We start from the raw sequence: 18,930 nt of genomic DNA, 5'->3' as shown, positions 1-18,930 counted from the left end.
AGAACACTGATACTATCTACAGTCTCACAGGAGTTTCTACTGCTTTATGCCAGGAGATACAGGAAACATGACTAACAAGACAATGATCTGTTATAAAATAATATTATGTGTCCATAACAGAAAAAGAATTTTCAATTTATTATAGAAAGATGATGCTTTTCTCCTTTCTTAAAAAAACAAGAAAAAAAAAAAACAAAAAAAAAAAAGAAAAAGAAAAAGAAAGCATCAGTTGTGGCACCTGTGTGAGGTTATCTCTTATTAAGGTTTCCATGGTAACCAGGATTTACCTTTTTTCCATACAAGCATTCAGCATAATTCTGATCACTGACATTTGGTTTTAACATAGTTGTAAAGATCTGAAATTATATGATTCTCAAGCTGAGAATATGTGACTTAGAGTGGCATGCTTGACCTTAGTTAAAGGTTCACATCACAGAAGGTACATGAAAAACCAAAAGCTCGCTCATGACCTCAAAGTATTTTCACTATAACCAGAAGTGAAAATGAGATGAAACTGCAACCCAGGCTATAATAGCATATAATATAGCTAATTACTTTTTTTGTTCTGGTGCTATGATTAACTCTTGTAAGATAAGCAGAGACAATGAGATTTAGTTTATTTGAGCATTCAGATGCTCAGATTAACTCCTAGAGCCTATGGAGATTTTTCAGTCATTGTCTACATGGAAGAATGAAAGAACAAAAGAATTCAGTGTCCTGTAGCTAAACATGATACACCTGGTCTACCAGTCTCCAAGCAGGTACGTCCAGACTGTTTTTACTACAGGACCCCAAAGAAACAGGCCTTGCACACATCCATGAAAGGCAATACAAATATTTGGAGCTAGTATTGTATTAACAGTTTATATGTCTTATGGCCAGAAAAGAAAATGCTCACTGTAAAAATTATCATTGTTCTGTATTCCGGTGATGTACCTGGCACATCATGATTTTGTATATAAGAAAGTGCAAGAATAGAATAAAATAGAAATCATCTTACCTCCATACTTTTAAATTCATTGTTATAGCCATGGTCACCTCCACCACAAGAACTGAAACTTTCAGCCCTAAAGAGAAACCATCATAGAGTGTAAGTAAAAATGACACAAAAAGAAGCACTTAGTCATTGTGGCTCACAGACTTGATCAATCCTTGAGAACTGACTCTGCCATCATATTGCAGTATTTATGGTTCATCATAGTGTTCATTCTTTCAAAGACCTCTTTCTCCCTTAACAGAAATTGCTATGGACAGTACTAAATTATCCTAGCTGTCTATGAATGTACAGTGAAACAATATTTACAAATCAAATGGAAAAAAATGGCTATTTTTGAACTGAGGGCTCTACCTAGCTACAGGTTGCAGAGCAAGTGTAATCTGTTTTGGAAGAATTATGAGTTATGTTCTTTGGCATTTTAACAGAAAACTTACAATGGTAGAACTCTGCTGTTAGTCTCCATGGAATAATATAAATAAGACTGCAAGGGATTTTGCCTTACAAGATAGTGCATTTTCATCATGGATTCTGAAGGGTGAAGAGACATGGATAATGTGGGGATGGGTTATAGAATTAACAGCTCAACAGAATATTCTGACAGAGACTAACACTTATTTCTATCTACCTATTGCTACAACACATGGAAAAACAGATAGTCACCCCAGACCAATTCAATCCACAGTTGTCAAGTGTAGGTATCCTGTTTTCAGAGGCCCAAGAAATTTGAACACAGTTTAAATAGGGTGATTTTAAGATTTTTTTTCCAGTACACATTTATTTTTGTATGTCCTGGACAATTATTTGATTACACCAAAAAAAACACGTTTCCTTTTTACACATAGAATGATTTCAACTGTAACAAAAATGGAAATGTAACAAGTCTAAAGCAAAACAGGAAATGAAGCATCTGTGAAGGAAATTAAGGGAACAAGAGTGAGATGAAAAAACCAGCATAACAATCATGCAAATTATGTTACCTCGCTACCAGCCACTGTCGATCCACCAAAAGATGAACTTTGTCAATTCGAATGTTGTTAGCATAATGGAATCGTTTGGGCAAGTCAGGGGTCAGGTAGGGCTTGAAGTGCTGAGGGGATTTTCTGCACTGTACAAGAGGAAAGAGTCCAGTCACAAATTTCACTCAGTTTCAAAAAACTGGCCATCATTCAAAATTATCACAAATATCTTAGTGATAGGAACGCAAGCACAAAGCCCATTATTCCCAGATAGCTTCTTGGATGACCTGCAGATGTCATTTTTGGCCCCAGAAGCAACGCAAGGAAAAGTGACACTTTTTTGGAGCTCTTTGAAAATAGACTGCATACAGTTTGCATATCAAGTCCACAAACACTGTGGTGAAAGTATATCTAAGACTTAAAGACACTCAGCAGAACTGTTTAGTCTATATTTCTATACTAATGTCATTGACATCTAGTTGGTAAGACTACACTCACAAGAGAAAGTTCCCTGGCAGTTTATTTCTGCCACCTTCTGTCACTTTACCATTCAATAAATAACAAAGCAAGCCAAGTATACACAATATAGCACAGTCTAGGGTTTTAGCTGCAAGCCTGAACATGTAAATGCCCATTGCTCAGCTGTTAGCTAAAGGTGTTAGCTTTTATACCCACATTTAATGTGTTCATATAACTGCTGCATTAGCAGGCGTGCCATGGAAGAGCTTGGAATTGTGAGCCTAATCATAACCACATGACATGCTGCAAAGACTTAACTATATATGGCCATTAGAAGCCATTCCAGCTGGCTGCAATCATCATGGCAAAGTTTCAGAAGTGTTGTTCCTGATCAGGAATCCAGCACTGGGATAACCCAGAATATCTAAAATGCAAAGGAAAGAGCTGCTAGGAAGCTGGGTAGGCCACAGAAGTGTTTTACTGTTTACTGTTTTACCACACCATGCTTGGATTCTGGTCTGACATATTCACTTCTAATTACTAGAGTTGTATGCTCTTCAGAGGATACAGATTAAACATGGGACATGACAGAGACTGCGCCTCAGTAGTCATGAAAGAAGAACAGAGGAATCCAGGAACATGAAAAATAAGGATTCAATGTGTTTGCTAGCCTGGAAGAAAAGGTCTAATTAAAAGGAAAAATAGAGGAAATCAGCATATGGCTTATGTCTATTTATTAAAAATTAATAGACAACACACAACTCCCTTCTCTGCAAAAACCCCTCATTCTAATAACCTGACAGGGACAAAATACACCAACCAATTATGAAGAGAAAAGGAAAGAGGACACATCCTGATACCAGGCTGCTACCTTAAGGCACAAGATCCCACATCTCTGTGACTATTAACAGTAGCAGTTTCAGCTGAGGTTGAGAACTTCATGCAAATGGTAATATTCCCCTCATACCAATGATTTTGATGAGACAGACTCCACATCATACAGTGAGGTAGGGGTAGTACTGAGAAAGCTCTTTCAGCTATTTGAAGCCATTGATCCTACTCCTGCATGTCCAGCAGATTACAGGGAGGCCTCTAGCGGTGATTTATCAGAAACCTATCCATTTGGGAAACCAGGATTTTTACAAACTGAGAGCATTTTTCTAAATGTACCACAACACCTGTCCACTGCTTAGCCCAGGACAAGTCACAGAATAGAAAACAAGCTGGCAATGAGGAAAAGAATAGGAAGTGCTGACAGCACACTGAGAGCAAGCAGTTTAAATGTTTGAAACACTGAAAATTGTAAAAGGAAAGAAACACAAAAAAGACAACTGCCCTACAAGTTTTGCAGTTTGTCCAGCACATTCATCCCACACGTATTAATGTATATCTGGAACACTACCAAAAAAAAAAAAAAAAAAAAGGGGGAGGGGGGTAGTGAATTACCTGTCTAATAATAAAGTATAAGGAAAGAACCATGCACTGTCACATCACCTTTCAGTAAAAGAAATGAGTTTGTTTTTCCTTTGGTTTTCACTCTGTTCTGCAGTTCTTTGTTTGCATCCTTCAGAACCCAGGTGTCAAAGTGTACCCCACATGGGAGACACAGGCAAACTTGGATCTGCCCTCAAGTGCTACATCCATTCAGCAAGGCTCAATTCCAAGCTGAGTCACCAGTACGGGGCCCTGTCGTGGTGCATACATAAAAGCACTGCAACTATTTCAGTGATATATCAGAAGACCCTAAGATAGTGCCCATCTTGCCTAACAGTCTGTTTCAAATCAGATCTCTAAAATTTCCAGAATCAGAATCTTGTGTAAGAACAAGCCAGGTATTGAATTAAGTTTCTTTCTAATACCTGCTTAGTTTCTTCTAGGCTTCAGAGGCTTTTTAAGTCAGATGTTCCTTGTGGATCAGGTCTAAAAGCCCTTACAGGTCTGTCCTGCATTAATGTGTCTAAAATCCTCCCCTCCTACTTATATTTCCAGCCTCTACAACACTTCATGGCAATGTGCTCTACAATGTCATTATCTGTTGTGTGGAAGAGTTACTTTAGCCTAGCTGAGTGCACCACTTGTGTTCCAGTGCTAGCAGATGCCTATTGTCTAAAGCATCTCTCTGCTGTATTCTCTTCTATTATGAAGATAAGCCCTAGTTTCTGCCCCTGAAGTCAGCCACTTCGCTTTCAAAATGAAGTAAAGAAAAATTTTCTCTGAACAGAGATCCCCTATGGCAAACCTTTGTGCATCATCTTTGGACAACTTCCAGAACTGCCTCCCATGGCAAACTGGAGTCAGTACACTATTTAAACTGTCACCATAGTCTAATTTCTTTTACAAACTTGTTTTTTTTCTTCAGATTCCTATCAGGAGTAGCTATGAGTAAAAGTTATGAGAATATTTACTCACTGTGAGGTTTTTAACGATTTCTTCTGAGTCAACTGTTAAAAAGAAAAGATGAATTAATGTGCATTAGAATGGCTAAAGGACAAAGCCTCGTGAGAAAAACTCAAACATGCTTTTTGTCTATAAAGTTGATTTTCTTTATTAACTTGTGAAGACTGTGGCAACGATACCCTTCCACGGGTAGGAATGTTATGTTTCCAATGGTCAGTGCCTGTGAGTGTGCCTATGAAAGTAACTAGAACACTACAACTTTGGATAGATCAGGACAGACCATAGAAAACTGCCATGGTGATGAATGCCTACACCTACAGCTGACAGATCATCAGACCTGAGGTTTTTTCTCTTATCTACCCCCTGTTTGAAGTATAACCTTTTTTACATTGAACAGGACCTGGAGCTGTTGTTTTGTATTTTGCTTCCAGCAACAGTCACAATGGAAATTTCAGTCTATCTTGGTATTTTCACCTTGCACATTTTGAAAGAGTGATTTAACCATTTGACATTAACTTTCTAAAAAGCAAATCTGAGCACTTCATGGAAGAAAAATTCCTACAGAAAATCTAAGACTATTAGAGGAAATGAGTCAACAATTTTATTGAGACACAGAAAAACCATGACTATTCTTTCCTCAGCTCATTACTCTACTTTTGTCTGACTTAAATCAATAAAAGTCTGCTTTATGTCATATAAATGTTGTTCCTTCAAGTAGAAGTACAATCAGAAAATATGAATAAAAAGTTCAATGGGATCCCAGGTCTTATTTTTGACCGGCAATACCTATGCCTTTTACAATACTTTACAAATTCTTTGAAGTCAATGCATAGAGCATTTCCTTGATTTTATCTCAATTCTTTTTCCTGATACAGAAGGTTCTGAGATTATTTTTTTCCAGTCTGGTAGCATAGTATCTACTTTAAGTCAGAGTTAGCTCACATGCTTTCAATTTTCTGTTCTTTTGAGATACTAGCTAAAGGGCTTAACCAAGGCTTAGATTCCACTGTGCTAAGGTTCAGATTCTGTAACTTTGTACACACACAAATATTCATTGCTTCAAAAAGACTGACTCTGCCAGTGTTGCACAAGAAATCTGTGAAGTGCAATGCATTTATGAAAGACCTGAATTCCAGTTAAAAAAAAAAAAAAAATGCTACCTTTACTTCATATTTCCAAGAAAATACAAATTAGGGTCTGCAACATTTTTTTGAACCTTCAGTTTCATCTAAAGTGGTCATTCTTGAAAAAAATACCCCAAACAACCTCCATGGATGTTGAAGCCAAGTTAAGGGAAGCGGAAAGCTGCTCATACTTCTGATTACTACTGATCATCCATTTCCTTTTCTTAAATTTCATTTGTTTGGGGTTTTATTTATTTATTTATTTATTTATTTATTTATTTATTTATTGCTATGTTATTGTTTAATCCCAGGGTTGGTCCACACTTACAGGTAAAATAGTCCTGTGGAACATTCTGTGCTCGAATGCGAGCTGCAGGCCCAGCATATAAGTAGAAATCCACCTTTTTGAAGTAATTAGTCATGTATTCAAACTGTTCGCAGTAGGTCTTCTCCATCCCTGAAGGGCAACATAGAAACAGTTCTTTTTCATATGGCAAGATAAAGTGATTTATAAAATGGATTAACACTACTAAACCCACATATTTCACAGAGGAACAAAACAGTGACTTGGCAAAATTAAATTGAAAAAAGAAGTATATACATTACCATGATCAGCTAAAACAATGAGGTTTACACACGTGTGCAGGTTTCTTTGCTTAAGTCCATCCATGAGCATGCCCAGTGCTTGATCTGCTGCTTGTAAGGCTTTGATTACCTGTAAGACAAACCAGTTAAATCTAAGATCCTCAAAAGTTGAACTTTTTGCCTTCATGCAAATAAAAAGGTAACACTTTTAGGTTACAAATTAACAAACATTGAAGTACAGTGTAGGAATAAATAAAAGACAGCTCTGAAGATTTTCCAGGCCGCATGCTTCTAAATATCACATAGTAATATAATTAAAGTTCAGTCTAAATATAAATATTAATATTTTTTCTCATAGTATGATATGAAATTATTTTCTGCAAGTCTGTTTGGTTTATGGTTCCTTTGATTCACACACAGTGTGGGAATCATGACATAGACTCAACCACAAGCAAAAGTTCTTAACAAAAAGTCATAAAGCAGTCAATGGCAATTTTTCATCTACTGTCATTTTCACGTCTATAAACTGGTTAAGTTCATAATACAACAACATTTTTAGTGCAATTAAGTATAAGAAAAATATAGAAACTACTTACACCAGCACTAACTGGTCCAAATGAATGTCCAGAAGAATCTGGTTCCTCAATATATAAAGTGTATATATCAGGCCTTGAGTTAGAAATAAATAAGAATGGAACATAATGAGAATTTAGAGGTAGCATCTAAATCATCACTTTGATTAGAAAAAAAAAAAGCAATATTAAATTATATTAATATTAAATTTTAAAAGGAATTATTAATAACCTCTTTAAACCTTGATAGCAGTCCATAGAGCAAATATAATCATTCAACTTCCTCTGAGTTTTGTAATTAATCAACATGGGGTCTTTGAAGTTACAATTTCAGAAACAATATCCAGTGTCTTTAACAGGTAACCATAAATCACTGGAAAAATTCGAGATCTCAGACACCAGAGCAAACAATTCTTTTTGAGATGTAAATGGAATTACCATCCAAAAGGCCTCTTCCTGACTAAGTAGTGAGAGACTCTGGAGAGCATCTCCTAACTGCAAATGCATTAGGACTTTATTAACAAATTGTCATATTAACTATTTAATTAAAGTTAATTAAAGTTAACAAAAAATTAAAAGTTAAAGTTAAAATTAAAGTAAAAATTAAAAATTAAAGTTAACACCACAATCAGCACTGACATTTACTTTTCATCCTGAATTGCTTACTGCAATTACTTTCATGTGTTTAACCTTTCTTGTACAATAGCCTTCATATAAAATCTTTCATCCATATACTAAGACTAGAAACTGAATATTCAATGTTTCCTACAGGCCACACACCAAGAAAACAGTCACAACAATCAAATAAAACTCATACAACAGTACATCCTGTTCAGATACATGTTCACTTTTTAATCTTTTTAAAAAATCTCACTTTTTTTAAAGACCTACAGTCTTATCATAATTATGATAAGATATAGAACAGGCTTAAATTCAGCAAATAATCATTTGAAATTGTGAGGAAGATTCATGTTTCACGAACACCAGCAGAAATTCCAGTTGCTAGGCATTAAAACCTTTGTATGCTATAGTTTCACAAAGCGGGTAGATATTACAAAGTGTTACCTCTCAGGTTGGGCATTATCAAGCCATTTCAGTATTCCTGAAATCCTCTCTTCGTATGGAAACGAACTGAAAAGAAAAAAAATAAAAGAAGATATGATGTTAATAAGACTTTCTGACTAGCAGTTCTATTTCCTAGATACAGAGAAAGTGTCCATACTCTAGTCGTATATTAAAGTCACAGATCTGGAACAAAGAATTATGCATTTTCACAAGGTATAGCAACTAATTTTATTACTCTTATTTTTAACTGAATGTAAGTCACTTTAAGTGGTAAGTTAGACAGAACCTGATTTTGCAAACACAAACCTGTGCTGGTGGAACTACTCATATATTTAAAAATACATGAAAAAAAAGTTATTTTAAGTACAGGAAATAAACCTGAAATGCAAGTTAGAATAATTTTTGTTCTTTCCAGCATGTATAAGCTTTGGACTTGCATATTTTAAAAGTAAGTAATAATCCCATCAAAGTCCTTGTGAGGTCATGCTTTGTTTCCTATGAAAGAATTCATCCATTAAATAGCTCTGCTTTCCCTCAAAGTCATGCACAAGCTGTATGCTAGTTACTTACAGTTCTCAGGTGTTTTCTGAGTACCAAGCCTACACATCACTGCTAAGTCTGTTATTTATAGAGTCTTATGGTTCTCTGCTTGTTTCAGATTATCTTTCTAAATGTGAAGAATCATGGGAGGTACACTGCAATCATCAAAATCATCAGAAATTTAGAAATAATTTACTAATATCAACACCTTCCTTAGCAAAAGAAAGAAATAAACTGCAAGAAACACAAACAAACAAACAAAAAAACACAACAAAAATAATGCCACCAAAACTATGAAGGCAATTGGTACTTCACATGTGTAACCTTTGAATTACTTAGAAAAAACATACAAGAACTATGATTCAACAGCTGTGTGCACATTATCAAACATGCAAACAAGAGCAGAGGAGATTTAGAGCCCCTCTTCCTTCAGTAGCTTCCCTATCCAGCACTCTCTTCTCAGTAAGTTTTGTCCCCCATAACCTCTTGCCGTGGCTTCTTAGTTTGTGTTTGTTTTCTTAGGGTATAGGTTATCTGTAAACTTATTCTCAAGTGAAAGTATTTTTAAAGTGCTATATAATATCTATTGATATTATGAAAGGTTTTGAAAACTTCAAGTATTTTTAGTGATTCCATGACGTAAATGGGACAATGTCACATGGCACTTATCTGTCAGACTTGTTTAAAAATCTTGTATTTCATTTCTTTCAGCTGTCAAATAGCAGTCTGGATTTTTGGAGTAAACTGCAGGAATTTACTACAAGCCCTATCAAATCTTACCCGTTGTATATGGTGTACAAGGTAGGGTACTTTCCCTCAATTGGAACGTCAGAGCCTGGCCAAAAGAAGGTGCCTGCTTTCAGATTTTGGTACATTGCTGTCAGCCAGACCTTCGGTAAAGATACAAACAAATTGTATTTTGTCACCATTGGAGGACTTCAGATCACAAAAGTAGAAATCTGTGCTGCAAACATAATATTTTCCTTCTCCTTTCACACATCACAGTTACCTAATGACCATATCTGATCTGAAGTTTTGTTTTCTACATGCACATTCTGAAGAAAATTAGTAGATGGAAACCATGGTGTTGTCATTTCTTGAATAGTCCCAGCACAGAAAAAAAACATATATAGGCATTTCCATAAATGGCAATGGGCAATGATCCTTTTTCCAGGAAAAAGGCCACCAGGATCAAAAAGATGGAAGAAGCTCCTTAGGGATACTCAGACTTGAAATTAGGAAACTTTTTATTACCCATCCAGTGTCAAACAACTGGAACTTTAGGCTTCCTAAAGAGGTTGTTGCTACCTTATGCCTGTCAGTGCTTATGAGGCATTTGGACAACAAGCTTAAAAATGTGATCTAATGATTGGCCAGCCCTGAGCTGTTCAGGCAGCTGGGCTAGATGATAACTGTAAGTCTATTCCAACTGAAATATTCTATTCCATTAGTTTCATTTTGTTTTGTATCTGTTTCTACCTCAGATATAGGTTTTAATTATATGATTTTATTATAAAAGGGCATACTTCTATTAATCCTAAAAGTTGTGGTTGTGTTACAAACCTGACGGATTCCTTCATGAAAAAAGAAACAGCACCAAAATCTGGGTACTTGAGTATATTATAAATATTATCACACAGACACACATATATAAGGGTATATTAAGTAAGTATACTACATATTGCATATATCTGGGGTTTATTTCAGTACCATTATTAGAGCTTAATTTTTCTAGGAAATTAATATTAATCATAACCATAAGTACAATTTGGAGTTGCTATGAAATGTGCTATATGTTATATAGAATTGACTTTTTTTTTTTTCAGAAATTAAGCTCTTTGCTACTCCCTTCCTTGCTTTCAAATGCCTGGACATTTGCAAATAGGTATGTGTAAATAGAGGTAATTTGGAAACCATTTTCATTTTGTAGCAAGTCATCAAAAGACAAGCAAAAAAGTACCCCAAAATCATACCATACTGATAATTTACTGTGGCTTCCTGTGGCAAGAAATCCTGTCCAGGACTAGATTAAATATTTCAGTCTTTTTTTATTAGCTGCCATATTAAGTGAAAATTAACATTTTAAGAGAACTTTTACTTTCATAACAAGCAAACTATTTTGTAGGCAGACTATAATATGAAGCCTACATGTTATCTAGTACTTTCTGCAAATATATCAGACCGTTTTTAATTTTATTCCCTTTTTGTTTTATGTATGACACAAAGCACTCTGGACTTAAATAGCATATGACAAACAAACCTACTGGTTGCCCTTTCCACCATTCAGGTTTGAATTTTTCCTCCCCTGAAAGTGAGAAATGAGCATTCAAGTTTACATCATACATGTTGTTATCAATGATACCGTGAGACTCTGGATACAATCCCTGTAAAATGAGAATAAACAAAATAAAATGCTTAGTCCTGAAATCAAATGGAACCTAATGTTTCAATGCACACCTGTACAGTGTGCAATTTTGAAAGAACTGTTTTATCTTAGAAACGCTTTCTCAATGCACACAGATCATCTTCCTGCCAACGAATTCAGCATGCCCATCAAATTCCCTTTTCCTTTCCAGCCCAATATTTCCTTGCCAACCCAATTAAAACCTGATGTGCTATAGATTAAGTACTCTGTATGTCACGTGGCTGCATGTCAGCTGCCAAACCCACCCTAACAAACACTATCATCAAAAGGCTGTGTCCTCACCCATGCTCACCCGTATCCAATTAAACTGACAAGGATCAGGAATAACAGGCTCACAGGCCAGGGACAGATAGCACAACATGTCACATGTACACACAGATCACGCCTGTATGTACCATCTCAGCATCTCTATCTCTCTCTTATATCTAAAGCTTGAGTTCCCATGTCCGACAAAAAGACAAGCACCACAAAATCCTTTCTGTGTTATCCAGATAATGAAAAGGAAAAACAAAAATTCTTACTTACTGTGACAATAGTGTAGTGGTTTGGGAAGGTTTTTGTGGGGTAAACAGCTCTCATGTATTTTGAATGTGTGCCACATGTTTCTGCAACAGATCAGGGTATTAATATATATTTTCTAACATTTCTTTGTAATTGAAAACTAACAGTCTTAAAAACAAACAAAAATCACCACCATCAGTTGCTGTGATTTTAGATGGAGAAATGTCACTCCAAAACAAGACTCATCCAGTCCTGGTGTCTCCTTGTGAGCTAAGCCTACTGTCCCATTGCAGTCAGTGGACCTGGACACCCAAATCAGCTGCCTAAAACCTAGAGGCCTAAGGTTCTTTGAGAAATCTTTAATGATCCTGTCTGGCCTTCAGATGTTCCTCCTCCATCCTGTCTGCCAATCCAAATAAATTTCTCAGATACTTCTGAGATCCGAAATGGTCTTGCTATGCACGTTTATGCAATGAGACTGAAGCCTGAGGTCAGAACAAACAAGATATCCTGCAGAGCTGATGGGTGACAAACAGGGAAGGACTCAGTTGCTTAAACACTGGAGTCGGGTGCTGTTTGAGAAACCCTCTGATGTCTGTGACATCTGCATGGAAGCTGGCAGTTTTGATGCAAATCATTTTGAGATCTGTGTTCTCTTGACACAGCTGCTGAAGGCCTTGGCACTCTGAAGCATACCAAAAACACAGATTAGCGCAACAATTTGTCCTGTGGCACCCTCTGTCTGTTGATTGAGCTGACTTGCTCTCTAGGCTCTTGCACTGTGCTGTGTAGACTATATTAAATATAAAGGCACTGACTTCAATGAGCATATAATCATCTCACATGCAGATATCGCCAAGAATATGTCTAAATGCGGGTGTTCTGCCCTGGAGTGAATCCACCCCGGGTGTCCTACCTGTATCTCCAAACATTGTGTGATTTTTCATTTATCAAAAGGACTCAGCACACAAACATCTGTAATGTCTAAAACCACTGTAACATTCAATTTATTTACCCACAAAACAAATATGTGAAGACTGGAAGATGTCTTAAAGATGTTTTTACATCTAACTGACATGGACAAAGTTCTATATTAAGATGATTATTTGATTCATGCTCAAACACACTTTATTCACTGATGTAGTGTATTTCAGTCAAAGAACAGAAAAGCCGATTTTAACTAAGCAACCGAAACAATGAAAAAGAGAAATATTTCAACTGTTCCAATGTCATACAGAAAAAACACCAAAAAGGTTTAAAGAGTGTTTGAAGAATGGAAGAATAATTGAAAGATAGGAGAAAATTGGCAAAATTTTCTGTGGATTTCTCTTGCACAATAAAGGATCTATATTCATAGTGTACATATTCTATAGGCTTGATTACCTTTACTGAAAGTTCTAGGTTAAAGGAGTTAATAGAAAGGAAATATTTTATGCTACAAATCAACATTACATTTTTATTTTTGCAAAGACAGAAATTTCCCTTTCCTGTAGATTTCTGAGAAATATAAGCATGAATGAGCATAAACAATTGCTCAAATTGACCACAAATATGAGCAATGTCGAATTAGATCGGTTCTTGTTTCAAAGCATTTCTTGTAAACATAGACATAGAATGGTATTTGTTCACTTTGCCAGTTTGGCATTCCCTTTTCACCTTGTTTCAAAATACTGGACCTGACTACTGACTTTAGCATTCATGACTCCTTCACTGATTCAAGTTCCTTCCAGTCAGAATGACATCAGAGAATAAACAATTAGCCTGAGAAGTCAGGTTTGCACATTAGTTCAAGTTCAGGTTTCAGGATATTCTCATTATTCACGAACGAGATTGTTAACTATTCAGTAAAATGTAGTACTTCATAACATACAGGTGAAATTTTCAAATGATCACAATAGAAACATAATGTAATATTCTCAGGACTGATACAAATACTGTCGATTTAGACTATTGCTGATGAGAAGAAATTACTAAATATGGAGACATTTTGTCCAGGCATGAAGTGTCTGGAGACCTGAGTTCTAAAATATTCAAGAATTTTAACCAAATGTGCACTAATGGTCTCACTTTTTAGAGCACTTTAAAGCACAAGCAAAAGATCTTCAACTAACTCTTCCTCACAATATACAGAAATACTGGAAAATGGTTACTAGAGCCTTACTGCAATAATATCAACATACTAACATCTTAAGATATCTGACTTGAAAAAAAAGAAAAATTTCCCAATAACTCAATGTATTTTACTTTATACATTAATGTTCAACTCCTTTTCAGCTATTTAGCTACTTTTTAATGCAGTACTAAGAGTGCAGGAAATCCTGATCTGGAACTTTTTCTCAGTTATAAATTGTATTTTAATGTGTATTTCAAACTGTGTATTTAATAAATAGCTGCTGATCAATATTAGAGGCTTCATTGAAAAAAAAATAGTCATGTTTTCTGTGCAAATTCAAGAAGTAATGCAGAACATATAAGGATGAAAATATACAACTGATGAGAGAGACCTGATTTGTGATTTTTTTTATTGCTGAGCAACACATATGCATGACACTAGCAAAAGGGACTAGAGAGGTTGCATGCAGACTTTTAAAGAAAGCAGTCAAAGCACATTTGGTAACTTACTGAGTTTTTTAATATTTGGCAGCAAAGAAATCCAAGTTTCCAAATATTCTGCTCTAAACCCATCCATTGAAAAAAGGATAAGCGGTGGGAGAGTAAATCTACAAGAAAATATAAGTTTATAATCATAAATAAGTTTGAACAGTTATTAATAAATAAATCTTATATTATAATAATATTAATAAATATTATTAAGATTTTTAACAATATAAATTCAGCTTTTATAAGCAGGATCTAGAATATTCATGTGCATTCCAGAATTAATAACACATTGTGAGATAAATAAATAGTTCAATATTGAGAACAAATGTACAATCCTTCTGGTAAGAAACACTGGAAAAAATAAAAATAATCCTTTCAATCATAATACTAAAAAAAAGTTACATATTGACATCAGGCAGTAAACACTATCCCAGTTTGTTTCTTATTAACAATGGTCTTTCCAAAACACAGAAGCACACTAGCATCCATAGTTTGTATAAAAACAATCTGCATAAAAACAGCTTGTGGATTTGAATCTGAAATTAAATGTATATTTATATTGCAGTGCTGTTTATAGTACTTAAAGGAGTCCCCTCCATTGCTTTCCAAACTTCAGCCTATGAAACTGTGTTAACTCAGCAAGTTATTTGTTAACCTAAAAATAGGTTCATTTTATACCCATGTTGGGAGGTGCATGCAGGAACCCACAAAGAAGTCACAATGCTAATGGTCTTCCTGTTATAATTAAACTAAATTGGCAGTGAAATAAAATAATGGATAACATCACAAATACCATAACTGAACCAGAAATTAATTCGTCTTTCTTCAAGGACAACTTTTAAATGGTTTTTCTGCCTAGCCTCTACCTATGATTTTGAAATACTGCACAAATAGAAAAATTTTTTCAGCATTTGTAGAAATACAGCTGCTTCAAAGCTCTCTTTTAAATATATCTCTCTTCCTGAAAAAAAAACCCTCAAACAACCCTGTTGCCTAAAGAGTTGTAATCACAGATTCTAAGTGTTATTACAAACTGCATAAGGTGACTTATCTGAATTGTCAAAGATACAATATGGTATCATAAAATGGACTATGAACAATTTGTGATAAATGAACCTTGAGATAATTCTAACAATTTTTCCAGGTCTTTTCCAATTGAATTTCAATCTGAATTTGAACTCCTGTACTCTGCTCTAAACTATAAATGATCAACGAATGTGCAACAAGATGACAAAGGTTTTAAAAAGAACAAACATTCCTAGCCACAAACCATTTCTACAGAATATTCCCCAGAGCAGAGACTTCACTCTCCATAAATATGAAAACCTGTTTCAGAACAGTGGAGTATTTCTGACCATCACAAAGATTTTATTTGCTAAGAAGACAAGTTGCTTTATCCTACCCGACTGGACACTGAGGAGTTTCAGTTGACACACATGGCTCTTCTACCCAAGATGTTTCACCTAAAAGGTAAAAAGAATACTGAGTTAGCACTGAAAACCCACCACCACCACCAAAAAAAAGCAGCTACCTGATCTTTTTAAAGCTCTCCTTGTAACATTTTCTGCTTCAATGGAAAGGTAGGGCTAAAGCCACCTTTACTTTAGAAACAATTTGGTGCAACTCATTAGGCCCTCAAACCCTAAAAGGGCTACTGCTCACAACTGTAAGTTAAAAACAAAGCAGAGATACTACACAGAAAAGCAAACAAATTAAAAGCAAAATTAAGAAGAAAACACCATGAAAGTTTAGCCTTTTATTGGGTTTTAATGTAAAATATTCAAACTCTATCCTGTCCATACTGGGCTACTTATTTCTCATTTCTTTTCTGGGTACCACTGACACACTCAAGAGACCGGGGCTCCCTTCAGCACTTCTTTTCTTTCTGTATGTTGTGGCTTAACTCCTTTTAGCTTTAATCTACATTTAGGTAACAAATTAAATTTTGCAGGAGTTGCCCTAAATTCATCCCCTTCCATAGCATAAAGGAATTCTGATAACAGATACCACGTCACCAGCATACTCCTCAAGTGTTATTCCTGTAACTGAGTTATACCTGTGCTATTCTTTGTGTTTAGCTGGAGCCAGTATGAAACAATTAGCCATGGAAAAAGATATTAAAAAAGAAGTAAAAATAAGAAATCCAATCTAAAGCTAGATTTGTAATAAAAAGGATGGGATATTTAAATTAGTGATGACTACTACAACATATATTTCAGGTTGTCTCCAACTATTTTTGGGGGAAAAAAAGGAAAAATAAAAAGAAAAAAAGGAAACAACCTACAGCCCCCACGTATGGTATACTCGGCAGTATCCAAATCATTCTGTCTTTCCCATGAATTACACAATTCATAGTGTTCTGCAGAAACAATCTTTCTCACAGTCAAAATACCAAATGCTTCACCACAAAAGATATTAATTTTGCAAGATGTCAGTCAGACTCTGGTCTTGAGGAACAAATTTTTCTACCTTTATATTTTCAATGTTTGCCCATCTATTTCATAGAATAATTTATATATAAAACTTTTTGACTTTTGATTTACCTTTGCAAATGCTGTAATAATTTACACAGCAGTCTTTTTTCTGCAAGCAGTCATCAGAACAAGAACAGTAACTTCCAAGTATTCTTGTCTCACCACAACGGAAATTAGTGCACTTCCAAGATCGGGCTGGAAATTCAAAGAAAAAAAAATTCTGATTCAATTCACAGAACCTCATGTGAACTTCTTTGCATGGAAAACAGGTAAAGCAAAAAAAAAATGTTATTTATATGTACTGTTTGAGTTGCTTTAGAAGTTTGCTCCGGAAAGAAAACTCAAGTTTTCATTTAACGCAAAAAAGCCTATTTCTTTGGCCATTGAACAGTAACACAATGTCATAAAATAATTTATTTTACAAAGGTGTCCCCACAGTCATCTCCCTCAATGCCTTCCATATTTCCCAAAAGATCTAGGGAAAAAAAAAAACAAAACAGAAAACCACCACCACTCCATGTTTCTTTTACAGAGGAGAAAGAGAAGCAAATTGATCTTTTCATGCTCTTGTACACAAGTTCCAGCAGAGAGCAAAAAGAAAGAGAAACAAGGGTTGAAGTGGACAGAAAAAGCAATAAGGATGAAGAAATATCTGAGCAGCTGCTGGGAAAACAGAGACAGTAACTGGAGAGGAGCCTGGCCTTAATGCAGAATCAGGCTACTCCCCTAGAAGACAAATGGACTCCTCCAGTCTCAGGCGCCCACCAAGGTCTACATGAGGCTGGAGAGCACAGCTGACTGGGAAACACCCCCTTATTTTCAAATGTGCAAGCGGGACTGGCAGCTGGAACAAGGTTGCTTCAGATAGGATCCCTGCTTAAAGATAACCCATTATTTCTGATCATGCTTATCTTCAGCTTTATATGTGCCATGGAAAATGCTTTGGTTACCCATAAGGGACAAAAACACAGGGGGTCTGATTTGAGAAATATGCAGGAAGATTTTTTGTCCTGCCAGGTTACCAAGTTACAGCTCTCTAGCCACCTGACTACAGAGGCAGCTTGACTTTGCCGCATCCAACTGAACAGGAAGAATAACTTTGCTGTGAGGGTGACAGAGCACTGGAAAGGTTGCCCAAAGAGGTTGTAGAATCTCCTTTCCTGGAGACATTCAAAAGCCATCTGGACACAAGTCTCAGCAGCATGCTCTAGGATCTTGCTTGGGCAGGGAAGTTGGACCAGATGACCTCCAGTGGTCCATTCCAACCTTAACAATTCTGTGATTTTGTGATTTTTGTCACATTTCCCTCCCTAGGAAATGTGACATGACTTCTGTGTATCTGCATAAACATGAGAATTACCATTTTCTATTACAATCACATGAAGAAACAAATTCAAAATAAAATGGACACCGGTGAGCACAGCCTAGAGGGGAACTTACTTGGCTCCACACAGGTGTCCTCATAGTCCCAGCAGCAGTCCTGACGCTCCTTGCAGCCGCTGTCGCACTGGCAGCCGGGCACGCCTTTCCTGTGTGGCTCACCGCACTTGTGTCTGCAGCTGACTGTAGGGAGAAGGCAGAAAAGCTGAGTGCTCAGATAACCCTGTCCCAGGTAGGTCAGTTAAACAGATCATGGATATGGGCTGGACAGAGAGATGTGCTGAATAATTCCCCAGATCTGACTCCCTATCCATTTTCCAATATGGTCACTAGCACACGGGCCAATGCGGTGGAAGCAAGCCTGTCTCTTGCTTCCCTCTGGGAAGCCGAAGGTCTGACAGCTGTTGGGACCATGCTGGCCCACAGACTGGGGCAGGGCTATTTCTGCAACAGGTCTGTGCAGGAGCACTGGCACAGGAGGCAACACCAGGGTGTCCCACACTGCCAGCATGAGGGAGACCGGTATCTCCCCTGCTCATTTCTCAGTCTGAAATAAAAGAGGAAGAGTGATTCCCACTTTGGATGTTCTGTAATATACCTGCGTGGGATGGAAGCTCCCTCAGGGCTGGGTACCAGAGCCATGGGGGCTTCCCAGGGACAGCTGGGCAGGGACCAGCAATCAGGACCCATCCCACCACTCCAGCCTGGAGCGGGGCAGCTGAGGCAGCACGAGGCAGCCCCACACCAGGCACTGGGCACTTCCCTGACAGCAGGGACAGGCCAAGGCCAGGCTGCTGGCCTGTGGGTGTGCCTGGCCCAGCAGGACTCATGGCCCGGCAGGGCGAGACTGTGAG

General features: G+C 36.7%; 1 protein-coding gene across 1 annotated transcript in view; it reads right to left on the bottom strand.

Moving 5' to 3' along the window:
• ENPP3 (ectonucleotide pyrophosphatase/phosphodiesterase 3) overlaps positions 1 to 18,930 on the bottom strand; it is a 36,777-nt gene that overhangs the window by 12,764 nt on the left and 5,083 nt on the right. The window contains exons 3-16 of the mRNA XM_058836920.1: positions 18,137 to 18,259; positions 16,766 to 16,891; positions 15,625 to 15,685; positions 14,244 to 14,341; positions 11,646 to 11,725; positions 10,960 to 11,079; positions 9,476 to 9,585; positions 8,156 to 8,221; positions 7,115 to 7,187; positions 6,540 to 6,648; positions 6,262 to 6,390; positions 4,822 to 4,853; positions 1,975 to 2,102; positions 1,001 to 1,067 (exon numbers count right to left, since the gene is read on the bottom strand). Coding sequence (XP_058692903.1) covers positions 1,001 to 1,067; positions 1,975 to 2,102; positions 4,822 to 4,853; positions 6,262 to 6,390; positions 6,540 to 6,648; positions 7,115 to 7,187; positions 8,156 to 8,221; positions 9,476 to 9,585; positions 10,960 to 11,079; positions 11,646 to 11,725; positions 14,244 to 14,341; positions 15,625 to 15,685; positions 16,766 to 16,891; positions 18,137 to 18,259 — 1,322 coding nt within the window. The remainder of the gene's footprint in view (positions 1 to 1,000; positions 1,068 to 1,974; positions 2,103 to 4,821; positions 4,854 to 6,261; positions 6,391 to 6,539; positions 6,649 to 7,114; positions 7,188 to 8,155; positions 8,222 to 9,475; positions 9,586 to 10,959; positions 11,080 to 11,645; positions 11,726 to 14,243; positions 14,342 to 15,624; positions 15,686 to 16,765; positions 16,892 to 18,136; positions 18,260 to 18,930) is intronic.

The sequence above is a fragment of the Poecile atricapillus genome, chromosome 3 (genome assembly GCF_030490865.1).
Source record: "Poecile atricapillus isolate bPoeAtr1 chromosome 3, bPoeAtr1.hap1, whole genome shotgun sequence".
NCBI lineage: Eukaryota > Metazoa > Chordata > Aves > Passeriformes > Paridae > Poecile > Poecile atricapillus.
The sequence above is the reverse complement of the archived record's forward strand: the minus strand, read 5'-3'. Positions and strand labels throughout refer to the sequence as shown.